The following is a 15,838-nucleotide window of genomic DNA, read 5'->3' on the forward strand; positions in this document are numbered from 1 at the left end:
TGGCAGTGAGGAGCTATGTTCTTGATAGCTTCATATGAAAGAAATCCTTTTTTTCATTTAAAGGTATCAAGAGCACAGCTCCTCGCTGACACAGTCTACAGGTCACAGTGGACGTGTGGAGAAACAAAATGAGATATGGCAAAATTGATTGCTTTCATTTAGGGACAACACTAAAAAAGGTAAACAACCAAATAAAAGCTCCAAAATGAAACCAACAAGAAGTATCAAGACAACTTTTATTAGAAATTATTTTCAGAAACTGTCCAGCAATTTAATGTTTCTTAAATTGTCTAGTCATCAGTCTCCAGACTGCAGCCTTGAGCTCCTGGTTCCTCAGGCTGTAGATGAGAGGGTTCAGGGCTGGAGGCACCACTGAGTACAGAACTGACACTGCCACATCCAGGGATGGGGAGGACATGGAGGGGGGCTTCAGGGAGGCAAAAATGCCAGTGCTGACAAAGAGGGAGACCACGGCCAGGTGAGGGAGGCAGGTGGAAAAGGCTTTGTGCCGTCCCTGCTCAGAGGGGATCCTCAGCACAGCCCTGAAGATCTGCACATAGGAGAAAACAATGAACACAAAACAACCAAATACCAAACAGGCGCTAATTGCAATGAGCCCCAGTTCCCTGAGATAAGATTTTGAGCAGGAGAGCTTGAGGATCTGTGGGATTTCACAGAAGAACTGGCCCAGGGCATTGCCATGGCACAGGGGCAGGGAAAATGTATTGGACGTGTGCAGCAGAGCATTGAGAAATGCACTGGCCCAGGCAGCTGCTGCCATGTGGGCACAAGCTCTGCTGCCCAGGAGGGTCCCATAGTGCAGGGGTTTGCAGATGGACACGTAGCAGTCATAGCATATGACGGTCAGGAGGAAAAACTCTGCTGAGATGAAGAAATAAAAAAGAAAGAGCTGAGCAGCACATCCAGTGTAGGAGATGTTCCTGGTGTCCCAGAGGGAATTGTGCATGGCTTTGGGGACAGTGGTGCAGATCATGCCCAGGTCGCTGAGGACCAGGTTGAGCAGGAAGAAGAACATGGGCGTGTGCAGGTGGTGGCCGCAGGCTACGGCGCTGATGATGAGGCCGTTGCCCAGGAGGGCAGCCAGGGAGATGCCCAGCAAGAGGCAGAAGTGAAGGAGCTGCAGCTGCCGCGTGTCTGCCAATGCCAGCAGGAGGAAGTGCCTGATGGAGCTGCTGTTGGACATTTGCTGGGGCTGAACATGGGGACCTGTTCATGGAGAAAGGAAAGTGACAAGTCAGGAGAAGCTGCTTGGAGCCAAACCTGGGCCATTCCCTGTAGCCTTTCCCACTGGGACTCACCCACTCTTGTTCCTGCTCTGGGAAATCCTTCACCCAGGTTCCTGCCTGAGCTCCAGTTGTGCTGCCTGAGTGTGCCAGGAGCAGCCAGGCCTGTGCATGGGGGCCCTCAAGGAGCCATCCCTGCCCTACTGCCCTGGGTTTGTGGCCATGTGGCAGAGGGACAAGCCTGGATAGTCAGGATTTTTCAGTGGAATCACTCAGAATGGAGATAGGTTTGGTAGCATTTGCACTCCTAGGTTTTTAGGACATGAATTACAGGAGCTGTTTTAAGGATATTTTTCCTACCCACAGATCATTCCTGGCTCTCTGAGGTCAGAAATCCCCAGCATTCCTGCTGCACTCAGAGTTTGCCACTGCGAGATGAGAGAGGCAAAGGATTCCCTGCGGCTGAGGGAAGGTGAGGGGCTGGATGGGCTTGTTCCCAGCTGCCCTGGCTTTGCACCTTTGACTGCAACCAGAGCACAATCACACTCCTGGGTCAGCCTGGGATAAACCAGACCCTTCCCAGAGCAGAGGGATCCCTGAATGTCTCACCTTCTCTAAAGGTCTCTGGGAAAGGTCTCTGCACCTCCTTGTGCCAAGGACACTCATGGCTCCCTTGGCAAACCCAACAGCATTTCCTCAGCTCTGGCAGCTCTGCCCTTCCCTGTGGGACATTCAGGGAACTCCCAGAGGCTCTGGCACAGATTTGCACCCAGGAGGGCAGCTCAGAGCTTGGAAGGGCACAGCAAGGAGATCCCTGGCTGTGCCCATGATGGGATCTCAGGGAGGGGGCTCAGCTCATTCCCCTTTCCCATGGACTGCTTTGCCCACAGCCCCACAGGTGCCAGGGAAGCTTGGACACCCCATTCCCATGGACACACCCCTGCCTGGCAGGAATGCCAAGGGCAGTGCCTGACTCAGCTGCTGCAAATGCCAGAGCCTCCCTGAGAGCAGCAGAAAACAGTGACAATATCAGGGCAGGGCAGAACCAAGAGAAGATGTTGTGGTGCTTTGCCTGAGAGGGCAGGGCAGAGACAGCCGGGCACTCAGGACAGTGTTCCCGTGCCCAGCTGTGCCCGGCACCTCCCACACACCAACCGTGCCCTCATCCTGCCCCAGCTCTGCTCTCTTCAGCCCCCTCTCCTTCCCTGAGCATCTCCCTGGGCCTGCACATTCCCTCCTGAGAGGAGCCTTGTCCCTGCCAGCGCTCACAGAGCCCATCCCAGCCTGTGTGCCCTGGCCAGGGCCCTACAGAAACCTGCCTGTGTGCAGGGCCCTGACTGGGGCGGGCTCTGTATGCAGCTGGGCAAGGGCAGCTCAGGAGAGCCCCGCTGGGCCCTGCAGAGGTGATGCTGCTGCTGTCCAGGGCTGAGGAGAGGCTGGTGGCCTTTTGGGAGGCTCCCAGCAGAGAGACAGACCATCCAAAGTTACAGTTCTGGAGTCCCCGTAAATGCTCAAACATTCCTTTGATGATCCTGTGTGTCCCTTTCAACTCAGAATGTCCAATGTCCTGGGATTCTGGGATTACAATTCCTGTTCTGCTTCTCTCATTCCCCTGTTGTCTATAATCAAGACAGAAAAAAACAAAACCCTTGCAACAGTGTTAGAACAGTAAAGTAAAAACCAGACATTAATTGGAAGCTTCCAGGTGTCCCAGTGGGGATGGGGCACACCCGGGGCCTGATTTCAATGATTTATTAAGGTTGATTAATTAGGATATTTAACAGGAGCATCCAATAGGAGATTCAGGCGCCCCAGTTACACACCCCTGGCTCAACCCATTGGAGTAGGTCCAAGGGTTTCTTTGCCTTCACTTTTTGCTTATGACTGCTCACATTCTGGTGAAAAAACAAAATGTTCTTGTAGGTCCTCTTCCTGATAATAAGACTATATAGTATTCCAGGAATGTATTAAGACAGTCAGCTTAGTGTTCTAAAATCTAAGAGAAAGATAAGGAAACAAACTAGAGTTAAAGAAGGATTAAAGTTATATAAGTATATAATTGTAGTTTAATATAGTTAATTAGGAGTTTAATAGAATTAAGTAAGGATGATAGTATCATAACTATATAATAGTAATTTACAGAGCTATGAATATATAAAAAATTATAAAATGGAAAAATCTTTTTGTAATTACCCCAACATTCCCATCCTTCTCCAAGCAGGTAATTGAAAACACTCTCAGGAAAGGTCCTGGTCTTTCCAGCAATCCCAGGCTTACCTTCTTTGGGAAGTGTCCTCTGGAGCTGTGCCCAGGCTGGTCTGGAGCTGGGAGCAGCCCTGCCCCACCCAGCCCCTCTCAGCTGGCTCCTTCCCCCCACAGCTTCTCCCCATCACTGGGAGCAGCTGCCAGGGCTGGCTGAGAGCGTTCCCTGGCAGGCAGCAGAGTCCCTGCCCCAGCACAGCGCCCTGGGCTGCAGGACCCTGCTCTGCAGGACAGCCCTGGGCACCCCTGGCTGCAGCCCCGGCTGCTCAGCCCTGCAGCAGAGCCTGGCAACAGGAGCCGCCTTGGGCTGTGCCTGGGCTGGGGCAGCAGGGAAAGCCAGCCCTGCCCTAGGGCCACACACAGCCCTGCCCTGGAGCAGCTCTGAGAGTCCTCCTGAAAGGTCCTCAAACCTGTGGGATGTGCCAGTTCCAGGAGATCCCTACAGGAACGGCAGCTTCTCTTCCCACAGCCAGGGAATGACTGCTTCAAACCTGGGCTGATTTCTGCTCTAGTGAGCCCTGAGTGAGCTCTGCTCTGTGCTCCCAGCCCAGGCTAAGTTTAACCCCTCTGTGCCCCTGTGCTGTGCCCGGGGTGGCTGCAGGCAGTGCCCCAGCCCTGCTGCGCTGTGCACAGGAGCTGCTCCTGGGCAGAGCTGTCTCTCTGCAGCGCTGCCCTTGCCAGGAGCTGCCTCTGTGCCAGGAGCCTCTGTGCAGGTTTTTGAAAGGACTTTGGGTTTGGCTTTTGCCTTGGAGTCTCTGAAAGGTTTGTGCAATCATGGGCTCCAATTACTGCTATAATTAGTCCCTGGAGAGGCTTTGTCAGTAACACCACTCAGTGGGGCTCATTTATGCTTCAGGGTACTTCAGTTTTTTCAAAGTACTTGGTGTTTCCCTTTTGATACAGACTCTGTGAGAGGTTTGTGCAATCATGGCCCCAATTATCTGCTTTAACGAGTCCCTTGAGAGCTTTGTACTGAAACTTAGCAGGGCTCATTAATGCTTTGAGATACTCAAGGTTTTTAAGGTACTTTATGGATTTAAGAATACTTTTAGGTACTTTTAAGGATTTTCCCTTCCTGAGTCTCTGAGAGGTTTTTGTGCCATCCTGGCCTCCAATTCTCTCCTCCAAGGAGTCCATGAGGAGCCTGTGTTGGGTATCTTTCCCCTTTCTGTTTTACAACCAAGATGGAACTGAAAGAATTTTGTAAGACTTTCTGAAAGCATCCAAACAAACATGAGACAATTAACAATACAACAACAGCTAAGAAAATAAATGTCCTGTTTTAGATAGACATCATCCAACCCTTTAGTCTCTTGGACTGGAAGAGTTTATTGAACCAGTCTTTTTTTCCACTTGAAGCTTCTTGAATCCTTCAAGTACCTGAATGCTCTTGTGGATTGACTCACTGTGGGTGGAGAGGTTCATGCAACCCATGCCCTCAGAGTCTACACAGCCATGCCCCTGTGCCCAGAGTAAAAACTCTATCACTGTTCTGCAAGGTGGCATGTCTGATGGTCTCTATGTCTGAGAGCAGGCCACTCAATGTGAGGGAGGTAGCATTGGTTTGCTTACTTAACAGGCACCCAAGATGGTCTAATTGTCCTAAAGCTTTAGCTGCAGCCACCCAAGGTAGTCCACACTGGGAATGCTACCATCAAATACCTGGATTAAAGCTTGCAAAGCCATGTCTTTGATATCATCCAATACCTCTCTAGGGATACCTGCTGCTTGGTCATCTGGTAGGCTGTGTTGTCCTTCTCCAGCTAGATGGTTGATTCTGCTCTTGCCTCATTATTGGCATAGTCGCTATTAATCGATTTAGTAAACACTTCCATCCCCCTTTTCACAGTATTCTGTATTCTGTAGGTGACACCAACATAGTCATAATATATATTAAATCATAGGGAGTTAAGACATGTGCTGTAAACATGGGCCTCATTAGGCCATTAAAACAAAGGAAGTCCCTCCTATGGCCTTTAGCTGCCCTACACAGATCCTTGATTTCCCCTCAAACCAATGGCTGATACCTGGGATTCTGCCCCCTTCTTTCATAACATACCGGGGCAACAAGTAGTTTCGAGACTATTTGCCAGTCTCCTTCCTTAACTGCTTATTTCCAGATCATTTCCCAGGGATCTTCTGAGGTCAAAGGGGTGAGGTGGCTCTGGAGAATGCAAACTATTTTCTAAGGAGGAAGAATAACTTGGAGGAGAAACATTGGGATTAGAAACAGTGTGACAGTTGGCTTTAGTATCTTTCACCATGGGGTCATATTGTTGCCGGAGGGTGAGGCAAAGGGCACTGCCATTTTGTCAGGTGTTGGGGAGGAAGGGCCTTGATTTAGGATGGCAAACAACTGGGCTGGCATTCTGGAGGCATGGCCCAGGGTGGAGGTGGAATGATTGACCGTGGGGGTGTGACCCACAGTTGTGGGGGTGGAGTCTGGAGGTTCATTCAGGGCAGAAGAGAAGGTTGTGGGAGCAGGAAATGGAAGAGCCAAGATGGAGGGAGGATGATTGGGCTCTCGAGCCACGTTCAGGCTCCTTCCATCTTAACTCTCCAGGGCATGATACTCCAAGAGGGCATGGCCATCGCCATCTTGGACCATCGTGGAAAGTCTGATAAAGGCAGGTTTGGGGCGAGGTCCCGAGTTAGGAGTGACCAATGGATTGAGTTTTCAACACACTGCTGGCTGGTGAAGGGTCTCAAGGGTGGTGTGGATGATGGGGAGTATGTGGGATGCAATGGAGTCCCTTTTGATCAAAAGGTTGTACAATTTAACTTCCACTTAGTCTCAAAATTCAGTGGTATGGATTATTTCAACACCAGAGGTGTCTGGAAATTTTTTAATGATCCACCTCGTGATTGATTTTTATTCGTTCTTTGAAAATATTTCATCATGACCAGTGAGAATTAAAGCATCCATATACACTCCTTTCTACTGTGGACACCTGGCTGGCCATTTTTCTTTCTTTGCCTTATGGAGAAGAGCCACCGCAACACCTCAAATTAATTATGGGACATGGGTTCATACTGTAAAAACACAGTGGCAAAATGGGCAATAAATATCTTGCATTTCCCCAAACCCACCTGCAATCCTATACAGGTGAAACCGTCATTGTCCCTGCTGATCCTGGGCAAGGTCCCTTGAAGCAACGATGAATCTGCCAGGCCCGGCACAATCTAAAATCCCAGGGAGCACTGGCCTATCCATCAGCTAACCCCAGCTGACGTGACTGACACAGGGATCCCTGAATGTCATGGTCCCTATTTGGGCGCCAAATGTCCCAATGAGGGTGGCTGTGACAAACATCCCTGGCTCCCTGAGTTCAGGGTGAGTGTGGTGAAAATGAAAAGGAGCAGGATCAATGGAGCTGTTTAAAAGGAACTTTAATAACAGGGTGAAAAATAATAAACATGGAGAAATCCAGCACAGTACAAGGGGCAGGATCCTAAAATCTGAGACAAAGGGGAAGCAGCAACAACTTGGGGATAGAAAACTAGAACAATAATCATATAGAAGAAATAAGTAACCAATAAACCAATAGGGGAGTAGAACTTGGACAACTTAGCATAACAACACTAAAGGCTTATGGGAAAAGTCTCAAGCTCTCACTAAGTAAATTGAATGATTCCCAGAACTTAAAACTCACGCCCAGTTCTTCCAGGGTAAAATCTGTCTGACTCTGAGTTACAGCTGGGCTAACTCCCACACTGCTGCTTTGCACTGGCCCCTTGGGACCATGCGGCCAAACAGAGCCACAATGCTGTCCTTGGTTCCACAAAGCTCTGCAGTGTCACAATGGCCCCTTCATTTCACAAGGCTCTCAAATGTCACATTGGTCTCCATAGGAAGGAAACCACAGAGACCCAGTGTTTCAGGAGCTGATGAACGGCAGCCATCAGTGGCCAAGGCAAGCCTGACCTGTCTGTCCTGGCAGGTTTGCTTGGAGCAACCCTTGGATATTTGAAATTACAAATGCGGAGTCCTAATTTAGAACATTTGTGCCTGGAAAAGAGGGATTTTTTTTTCCATACAAAGAAAAGCACAGAGCCCTTTCCAGTGTTTGGAAAATAGATGAGTGCTGCCACTCAGGAGTCAATGACCAGCCAGACTTTTCTGTCCTGGCAACTTTAGTCTGGCAGCAATCCTTGAATACACAGATATTTGGAGGTGGAATCGGAACTTTGGCCATGGATGCCTGGAAAAAATGGATAGTTCTTTTCCATAAAAAGAAAAGCCCAGAGCCCCAATGTTTCAGGGGCAGATGGGAATGGCCTTCAGCATTCCAAGGTCAGGCAGACCTGTCAGGTGACCCCTGGGAAGCCAAGGCAGCCACATCTATTTCATGTTCCCTTGGTTCCACAGGGCCCTGCAGTGTCACAATGGCTCCTTGCTTCCATGAGGCCCTCAGGTGTCATAACGGTCACTTGATTACACAAGTCCTTAAGGATCTTAATGGACTCCATGGTTCCACAAGGCCCCACAGTGCCATAATGGTCTATAGGTTCCATGAAGTCCCGCTGTGTCCAATGGCCCCTTGGTTCCATTGGGGCCCAGTAGTGCAACAATGATTCCCTTGGTTCCACAACTTCCCTTAGTTTCACAATGGCCCCTTCCTTCCATGAGACCCTGCAGGGTCACAATTGTCTCCCTGATTCCATGGAGCCTTGCAATGCCACAATGGTCTCCATAGATCCACAGTGCCCTGCAGGATCACAATGGGCCTTTGGCTCCACAAGGCCCTGAAATGCAGCAATAGCCTCTTGGTTCCACAAAGTCCTGCTGCTTCACACTGGCCCCTTGGAACTGTGAGGCCCAACTGGGCCACATGTTCTTGGTTCGATGAGAACAGAAAGATGTTCTTGGTTCCACGAGGCCCCAGAGTGTCACAGTGGCTCCTGGAATCCATGGTACCCTGCGGGGTCACAATGTTCCTCTTGGTTCCACAAGTCCCTAAGTGTCACCATGGCCCATTGGTTCCACAATGCTCCGCAGTGTCACAATGGTCTCCATAGGAAGGAAACAAGTGAGCCCCAGTGGTGCAGGGGCAGTCACCAGAGAGGCAGTCAGCAGAGGTCAAGTTTAGCCCAATTTGTGTCATCCTGGTTTTTTAAGATTTTCTAAGCCTTCTCGTGTTGACATTCTTGTAGTGAACTTTCTCACACACTTTCTGTAAGTAACTCATTGTTTCGCATTCCTTTATGGAGGAGGAGACAGTTGATGGACTTTTGGTTTGTCCAGTGTCATTGGAGAGGTGTCACTGTCACCCTCCAATCCACTGTCACTTTTGGAAAACTGTAAATGTTGGAGTCAGAAAAGAAACTTGCCCTTTTTTCTTCACCTTGAGAACAACGATGTGAGCTTGTGTTCTTTTGTGTCCTATAATGACACTCCTGGGCCAGCGACTCCCTCTGAGTGGGGCCGCTCCCAGCTGGGAACTCTCCCGTTTGCTGCACTCGGGGATCCTGAACAACGACGGAGCCTGGGCTGATCCCCCCACTCCTCCAGGCTCAACCCTTCACCCCCTGGGTAGATGCCAATGGATCAACAGTGAGCATTGCCTGCCCTCAGGGGAATTTCTCACAGGTGCCTTGCACTGACTCTTTGTGTCTGTGTGCACACAGGAGTGCCTGTGCTGGGGAAATGTGGCAGAAATGCTGCTCTCTGAGGGGTTGGAGTGCCTTGGATAGCTGAATCAGTCAGGTCTGTAGGTAAGGTTAAGTCACAAGGTCTAAGTGAATTTAAATGCTGCTAAACAGTATTTAACTTAAATTATAACCTATGACTTAGCAATTTAAAAGAGGACTAACACTTAACAATATTTAACTTAGCTTATATCTTATATTAAACTTAAAACTTAGCAAAAAAACAACTCTTAGCAGCATTTAACTTCACTTAGACACTTGACAGCCTCATGGAACCAAGGGGCCATTGTGACACTGAGGGGACTCATGAAATCATGGAGATCATTGTGACACTATGAGGCCCCATGGAATAAGCAAAGCATTGTGACACTGCAGGGCTTCACGGAACCTCGAGGCCATGGTGACATTGTGGAACTCCATTGAACCAAGGGTTCATTGTGACACTGCAGGCCTGCATGGAACCAAAGCTCCAGGGTGACACAGAGTGGCCTCCTGTCATCAATGGTCCATTATGACGCGGTGGAACCAAAGAGACCATTGTGATACTGCAAACCCCAGGGTCCAAAGGTCCATTGTGACATTGCAAAGCTCATGGAAAGGAAGAGTTACATGACATTGTGGGACCTGGGGAACCACGGAGACCATTGTGACACTGCAAGGCCTGATGGAATCAGTGGGACCATTGTGACACTGTGGGGCCTTCTGAAACCTAGGGGCCATTGTGACACTTTGGACTCCATTGAACCAAGGGTCTATTGTGACACTGCAGGTCTTTTGTAATCAAGGGACCATTGTGACACTGCTGGACCCCATAGAAACAGGTCAGCATTATGGCACTGTGGGGCCTCATAGATTCAAGGCACCATTGTGGCAGTGTGGGGCCCCAAAAAACCAAAGGAACAAAGAACAGGTCTGGTTGGTTTGGCCTCCCAGGGGCCACCTGACTGGTCCAGCTGACCCTGGCATGTTGAGGATCTCTTCTCATCTGCTGCTGAAGCACAGGGACTCCATGCTTTCCTTCCTATGGAAAAGAACTCTCCTTCTCCTCCAGGAACCCATGGTCAGATTTGGGATTTCTCCTCCGAATTTCCTTATATCCAGGGATTGCTCCCAAAGGAATATTGCCAGGACAAATCTGGCTGCAGTGGTTTCACAAGGGTCACTTCCCATCTGTCCCCAAAACATTGGGGAAATCTCTGTGCTTTCCTTCCTATGGGAAAGGACTGTCCTGCTTCTCCAGGTGTCCATGGCCGAGATTGTGTTTTCACCTCCAAAATTCCCTAAATCCAAAGACTGCTCCCAGACAAAATCTACCATTCCTGAGAAGTCTGGCTGGCCTTGGCCTTGTGAGGCTCTCACCAGCCTTCCAAACACTGGGGCTCTGTGCTTTCCTTCCTACGGAAAAGAACTGCCGTTCCCTTCCAGGCGCCCATGGCCAGAACTGGGGTTCCACCTCCAACATTGCCTGTTGTGTCAGACTGGAGGAGATTTTTGGCTCAAAACATTTCCTGTGTGAGGGAGGAAGGGGCAGGTCCAGCCTTGACCTGCCCTGTAGCCCCAATCCCCCCAGAGCCTCTATCCCAGCCCAGCAGTGTCTGCCAGTCCCTGGCACAGCACAGGCAATGCTCCACAGCCACCTCTGCAGACCCAGCCCAGCTCCTGAGGGACCAAATGAGCCCAAGTCCCACCTGAAGGAAGGGCCCAGGAAGACCAAGTGGTATTGAAGACTGACCACAAGGCAAGCACACATCTTGACCCTACCTCCTCTTGGAATTTCCACCTGAAGAGTGCTGGAATCCAGGAGTTGGTAACTGTGTGTGTGCTTCTCTGCATCTTTTTGCCTTGCTCTCTTTCTGTGTCTTCTTCTGTTTCTGTGCTACGGCAAATTTTGATTAATATGAAATGGAACAGGCTTAGAATTTGTGAAGTTGAATGGCTCAAGTCAATGCTTTGAGAAGTGTTTTATGTTGACTTAATGTCTGTTGTGATTTGAGATGAGAAGAATTTTCAAAAGTAAAACTTTTTCGTATAAGTGACAATCTCTTACACCGCTGAGATACTGAACACATCTCTGTGAAACACAAATGTTAAAGATGAAAAAGTCCAGGAACCTCCTCTTTCTTTGCCAGTCAACAAAGAATCAGCAGGCCCTGGCCCTGGCCCCCATCTCAACCAAACCAAACTAAACCCAACCCAACCAAATCAAGCAACCCTGCCATGGGCTGAGCCCCTTATTCCCTCCCCAGGCTGCCCCTCTCCACATTGGCCCCATTCTAACCAAACCAAACCCCAACAACTACCAAACAGGAAAACAAGAGGATACAAAACCCCAACCAGAACAAAGCAAGACACAGCTATTGAAATCTTACCAAGTCCCCTCCCCCCAACACAACTAAAACAAAAAACCCCTACAACCTACAACCCATACAAAATAACCTTACAACTAAAAACTTAAACATAAAAAAAGCCAAAAACCAACCATAAAACCAATCCTTACACAACCCAACCACAACTTCCACCACAAGTTACCGGCAGGTCAGGTGTTAGTCCTTTCAATGCTTCAATCCTCTTTCAAGTAAAAGAAAAAAAAAACCAACAAAATGCATGCATATTAAAAAAACAATAAAAAACCATCCAAGTCAGTAATGAAGAAATTAAATCCCAAATAAAAAAGAAGGAAAAATACCTTAATCATAAAACTAAAATCCTTTTATAACTATAAAGAAAAACAACTTTTTTTTATAGTACAAAAAAACATTAAAAAATAATATCAAACAGAAACCTGCATGCTAAAATTAAACAAATGTTAAAATAGCAATATTTCCATAGTACATTAAAACAGGGGGAAAAAAAATAAAAAGTAGTCCAGTATCCCCAAGAGAAGATCTCTATTTGCAGAGATAAAAATAATTTAAAAAGTAAAAAATAAAAACTTTTACACTTAAAGAACTCATCTTTAAAAAAATACCCCATAAGTCAACATGGCCCATCTATAAGCTATAAAAAGGCTTGTAGCAACAAAAACTTCACAATAAAAGAGTTCCTCAGACAAATGTTATCCATGTCAGAATTAAGAATCAAAAAAAAAAACAATTTTTCTTCTTGTAAAAAAATCTCCATACATTTACAAGAAAAACTTCTCTCCCAAAGTAAATTTAAAGAAGACTATTCTAGAAATAGTAAATACCTAGAAATTTTAAGTTTACTGTACATTGGCAGTAAAAAGAAAACTTTAAAAAGAAAAAACAGTGTTCTAAAGAATTTATTTTAATTTTTACTACTTTTTTCTTTTTGAATTTACTTTTAATAAAAATTTCTTGATAGCCTTTTAAAATGTTAGGCCTACTTTACCTTTCTCCTAATCCTATCTCACAACAAAATAAATACATAAATAACAAACTGACACTAAAACCCATTACACTCATCAATACATTAATTAAGAAATCTCAAGATTAGAAAAATGTTAAATTAACCAAACCAAAACCACTACAATGTCATAATAAACCATTTGCCAAATTTTCTCTCATTGTCTAAAGTTCTCAGTAAAGGCTGGTTTTTTTGTTTTTTTGAGCCCCTGAGAATCTCTTGCTGGTATTTCTCCAGTGAGTTGAACTCAGAGGAGACAAACAATTGTAATTCCTCTAAAATGTCTCTTTGAGTGAGCTTTCTGGGGGGAGTCAGAGCTTGTGTGTCCTGCTTGGCCCAGCCCAGGCAGGGCTTTCCCAGCCACATTCCACACTCCATTTCCCAGCTGGAGCCCCTGGTGCCTCTGAGTTGTGCTGCCCCAGCGCCAGGGACGCTCTCCTTGTCTGCCCATTCCCCCACGGTCTCTGGGCAGGGATGGCCTCAGTGGGGGCTGCTGACATCCTCAGGTTGATCCTTCAGCATCAACCTTGGAGGCTGCTGCTGAATTTTCCTGCTGCAGAGCCTTGTTCAGCCTTCAGCTCTTCAGTGCAGGAATTCAGTGTCCCAAGGCTTATTGACATTCAGAACACCTGAACAAGCCAAGCCTCTGGAAGAATTATATTTCAGTTTCCAAGTCTTTTGTGGTTAATTGGACAGATTTCAGAAGAGTAGTCAGAGTTGATGTATTATATTTACAAAGACATTGAGCAAACTTTTTTTTTGGTCCTGTTTAAGTTCTTTTCCCTGTTAATAAATTGATATGTGCAGTCTCCAATTGACATTGAATCCAAGTACCTCTTCATGCAGTTTGAATGGATATGAAAATCAAGACCCTTCATGGCTGATAATCAATCAGACTCTGTCCCTACCCCCACCCCACCACTTCCCCCATCCAAGCCCTGGCACTCAGAGCAGCCTTGTGCAAATCTGAGCTCCCTCCAGCCCAGGCTGCACCTGCAGCTTTCAGCTCCTTGGTTCCAACTCCCACCTGCTTTCCTTGGAGAAGGAGCTGCCCGAGACACAGAGGGCTGTTCATTTATTGTCAGCCAACAAAGCCAAGAGAAGTCAAAGTTCCATCAAATGCAAAAGTCATTCCTCTGCAGGATATTAAATCCACTTTCCCCAGCAGACAGTCTCAGAGCAATGGAAAACACTTTCTGTGACCAGCACAGGTCCCAAGATCCCCCAAACCCTCCCTGCCCCGATTCTGCCCAGATTTGCTCTTTGCACACACGCGTCACAGGCTGAAGTCAGGAGCTCCCTCCATGACCAGGGGGAGGAAAAGAGAGAAAGGGGACGAAGAGCTCTCCTGTGCAGAGCCAAGGTCCAAGTGCAGCCCCTGCACTGGGAATCACAACACATCAGGTTTGTGTCCTTTGGGCTCAGGGACTGGTGATACTCAGAGGCACAGGAAGGTTTCTTGCCAACAAACACAAGTTGTACATGATACAGTTTAATAAACATCACAGCTCTTCCTTGAGCTCTCTGGGATGTCCCAGCAGCATCTGACATGTCAACCATCCCAGAGAGATTTCCAGACAGGAGCAGTTATAGACAAAGACATATATGATCATCAATTCTGTGATAAGCACAATTAAGATGTTGACTAATGTGGTATTTATTTGAACATCAGAAAGATTTCGCAACTCCCTGCAGCTCAAAGCATGAAACCAGTCAATTGAGAGGCACTTGAATGACCAGAGAGCATCTGGACGAGGAATTCTGAGAGCAATGGAAAAGGCATAGTTCCATCTAGTCTAGTGAAGAGATGTCCTTAGACATGGCCATTTAAACAGGAGAGATGGAAACACATGAAGGAAGAGAAAGAGGAAATAATAGACTGATCATTGGTGATCACTATTTAAAAGTACTCAAACAACTCAGAGAATAAAAATTTCCTTTTTATTTTGAAACTAACAGATATTAACACCTGTGCCTCTTTCCAGGCAGACATCAGTTCTGTGCCCATGAGCAGGCAGTGCCACTTGTGGCCTCAGGTGCCCAGCTGGGATTGGATCTCTCTGAGAGCACCTGAGGGACAGCAGAGCACCTTGCAAGCTGCAGATCACAGAGAGACATGTGGGGCTCCTGTCCCATCAACATCTGCTCTGTTCCACTCTGAAACAGGGCCCAGCATGGTGCCAGGATCATCAGAGAGCTGAGGTGTGTGCTGGAAATAAATGCCCTGCCCATCCCACAGCAGCCCTGCATTTCCCTCCTGCAGCCTTGGTCTCCAGCACAGCCATGGAGGCTCTTTGGGCTCTGGAGTGTTCCTGCAGGCCCCAGGGAAGCTGAGCTCTGCCTTTGGCACAGTCAGGCCTGGCCAGCGCAGGCCATGCTCAGCAATTGCTTGTGTCTGCCTGGCCTTGCTGTCAGCCCTGGCAGCGGCTGCGTGGCCCCTTTGTGGCCCTGTGCTGGCCCAGCCATGGTGGCCCGGCCCCTGTGCAGGCCCAGGCCAGGAGCATTGCAGGTGGGAACGGCCCCTGTGCCGAGGTGCCCACAGCAGCCTTGGGGCTCTGTGCCCCATGGCCTCCCTGCTAGGCAGCCTCTGCCAGCTCCTGCAGAGCCCGTGGCACCTGTGGGGCTGCACAGACAGCCCTGCCCCAGGCTCTGCCTGCTTCTAGGTCAGCAGAGAAGCAGCCAGGGTTGGCCATGGTTGGGAACAGGCCCTGAACCCCGCAAGACAAAGGAGCTGGGCCACAGCCAAACTCAGCCCAGGCCAAAGCTGAGCTCAGCAGCCAGGGTTGCCAAGGGATGGGCTCAGAGGCTGGTGCTGGCAAATGTCCTGCACCCCCTCCCTGCTCTCTCCATGCCACCAAGGGCACAGAGCAGCCTCCTCTCTGGGCCACTTGCCTGTTTGCAATGCCTTGCACAGGTGCTGGCCCTGCCCCACAAGGCCTGGCCTGAGTCCTGCCCCTGCACGCTCAGCCAGGCTGAGATGGACACTGATGGTTTCTGGGCCAGGCTCTCTGAGCCCAGCCCAGCTCCCTGCAAGCTCTGCCAGCTGCCCTGAGCTCTGGGCAGCACCAAGGGCCTCTCCCCAGCCCAGCCCAGCCAGCTCTGGCCCCACAGCTCTGCTCAGGCTAGGCTGCTCTGGGCACTGCCCACAGCCTCAGCCCCTGGCAAGGGCACAGCAGCAGCTGCAGCTGCCACAGGACTCAGCCCCAGCCATGGGGGAAGGTGCTTGGCCAAGGCCAAAGGAGGCTCCCTGGCTGCCCGGCTCCCCTCGGGCTGAGGTGCTGAGAGCTCTGCAGCCCCTGCTGCCATCCCATCTGCCC

General features: G+C 48.8%; 1 protein-coding gene across 1 annotated transcript; it reads right to left on the reverse strand.

Moving 5' to 3' along the window:
* Positions 1-219: 219 nt before the first annotated feature.
* LOC134434782 (olfactory receptor 14J1-like) lies at positions 220-823 on the reverse strand (the record flags this gene model as incomplete). The annotated part of the gene is made up of 1 exon (XM_063183397.1): positions 220-823. A coding segment is annotated over one exon (552 nt), but the record flags the coding sequence as incomplete, so codon positions are not given.
* Between the last annotated feature and the right edge of the window lie 15,015 nt (positions 824-15,838).

Source organism: Melospiza melodia, unplaced genomic scaffold, assembly GCF_035770615.1.
Source record: "Melospiza melodia melodia isolate bMelMel2 unplaced genomic scaffold, bMelMel2.pri scaffold_47, whole genome shotgun sequence".
NCBI lineage: Eukaryota > Metazoa > Chordata > Aves > Passeriformes > Passerellidae > Melospiza > Melospiza melodia.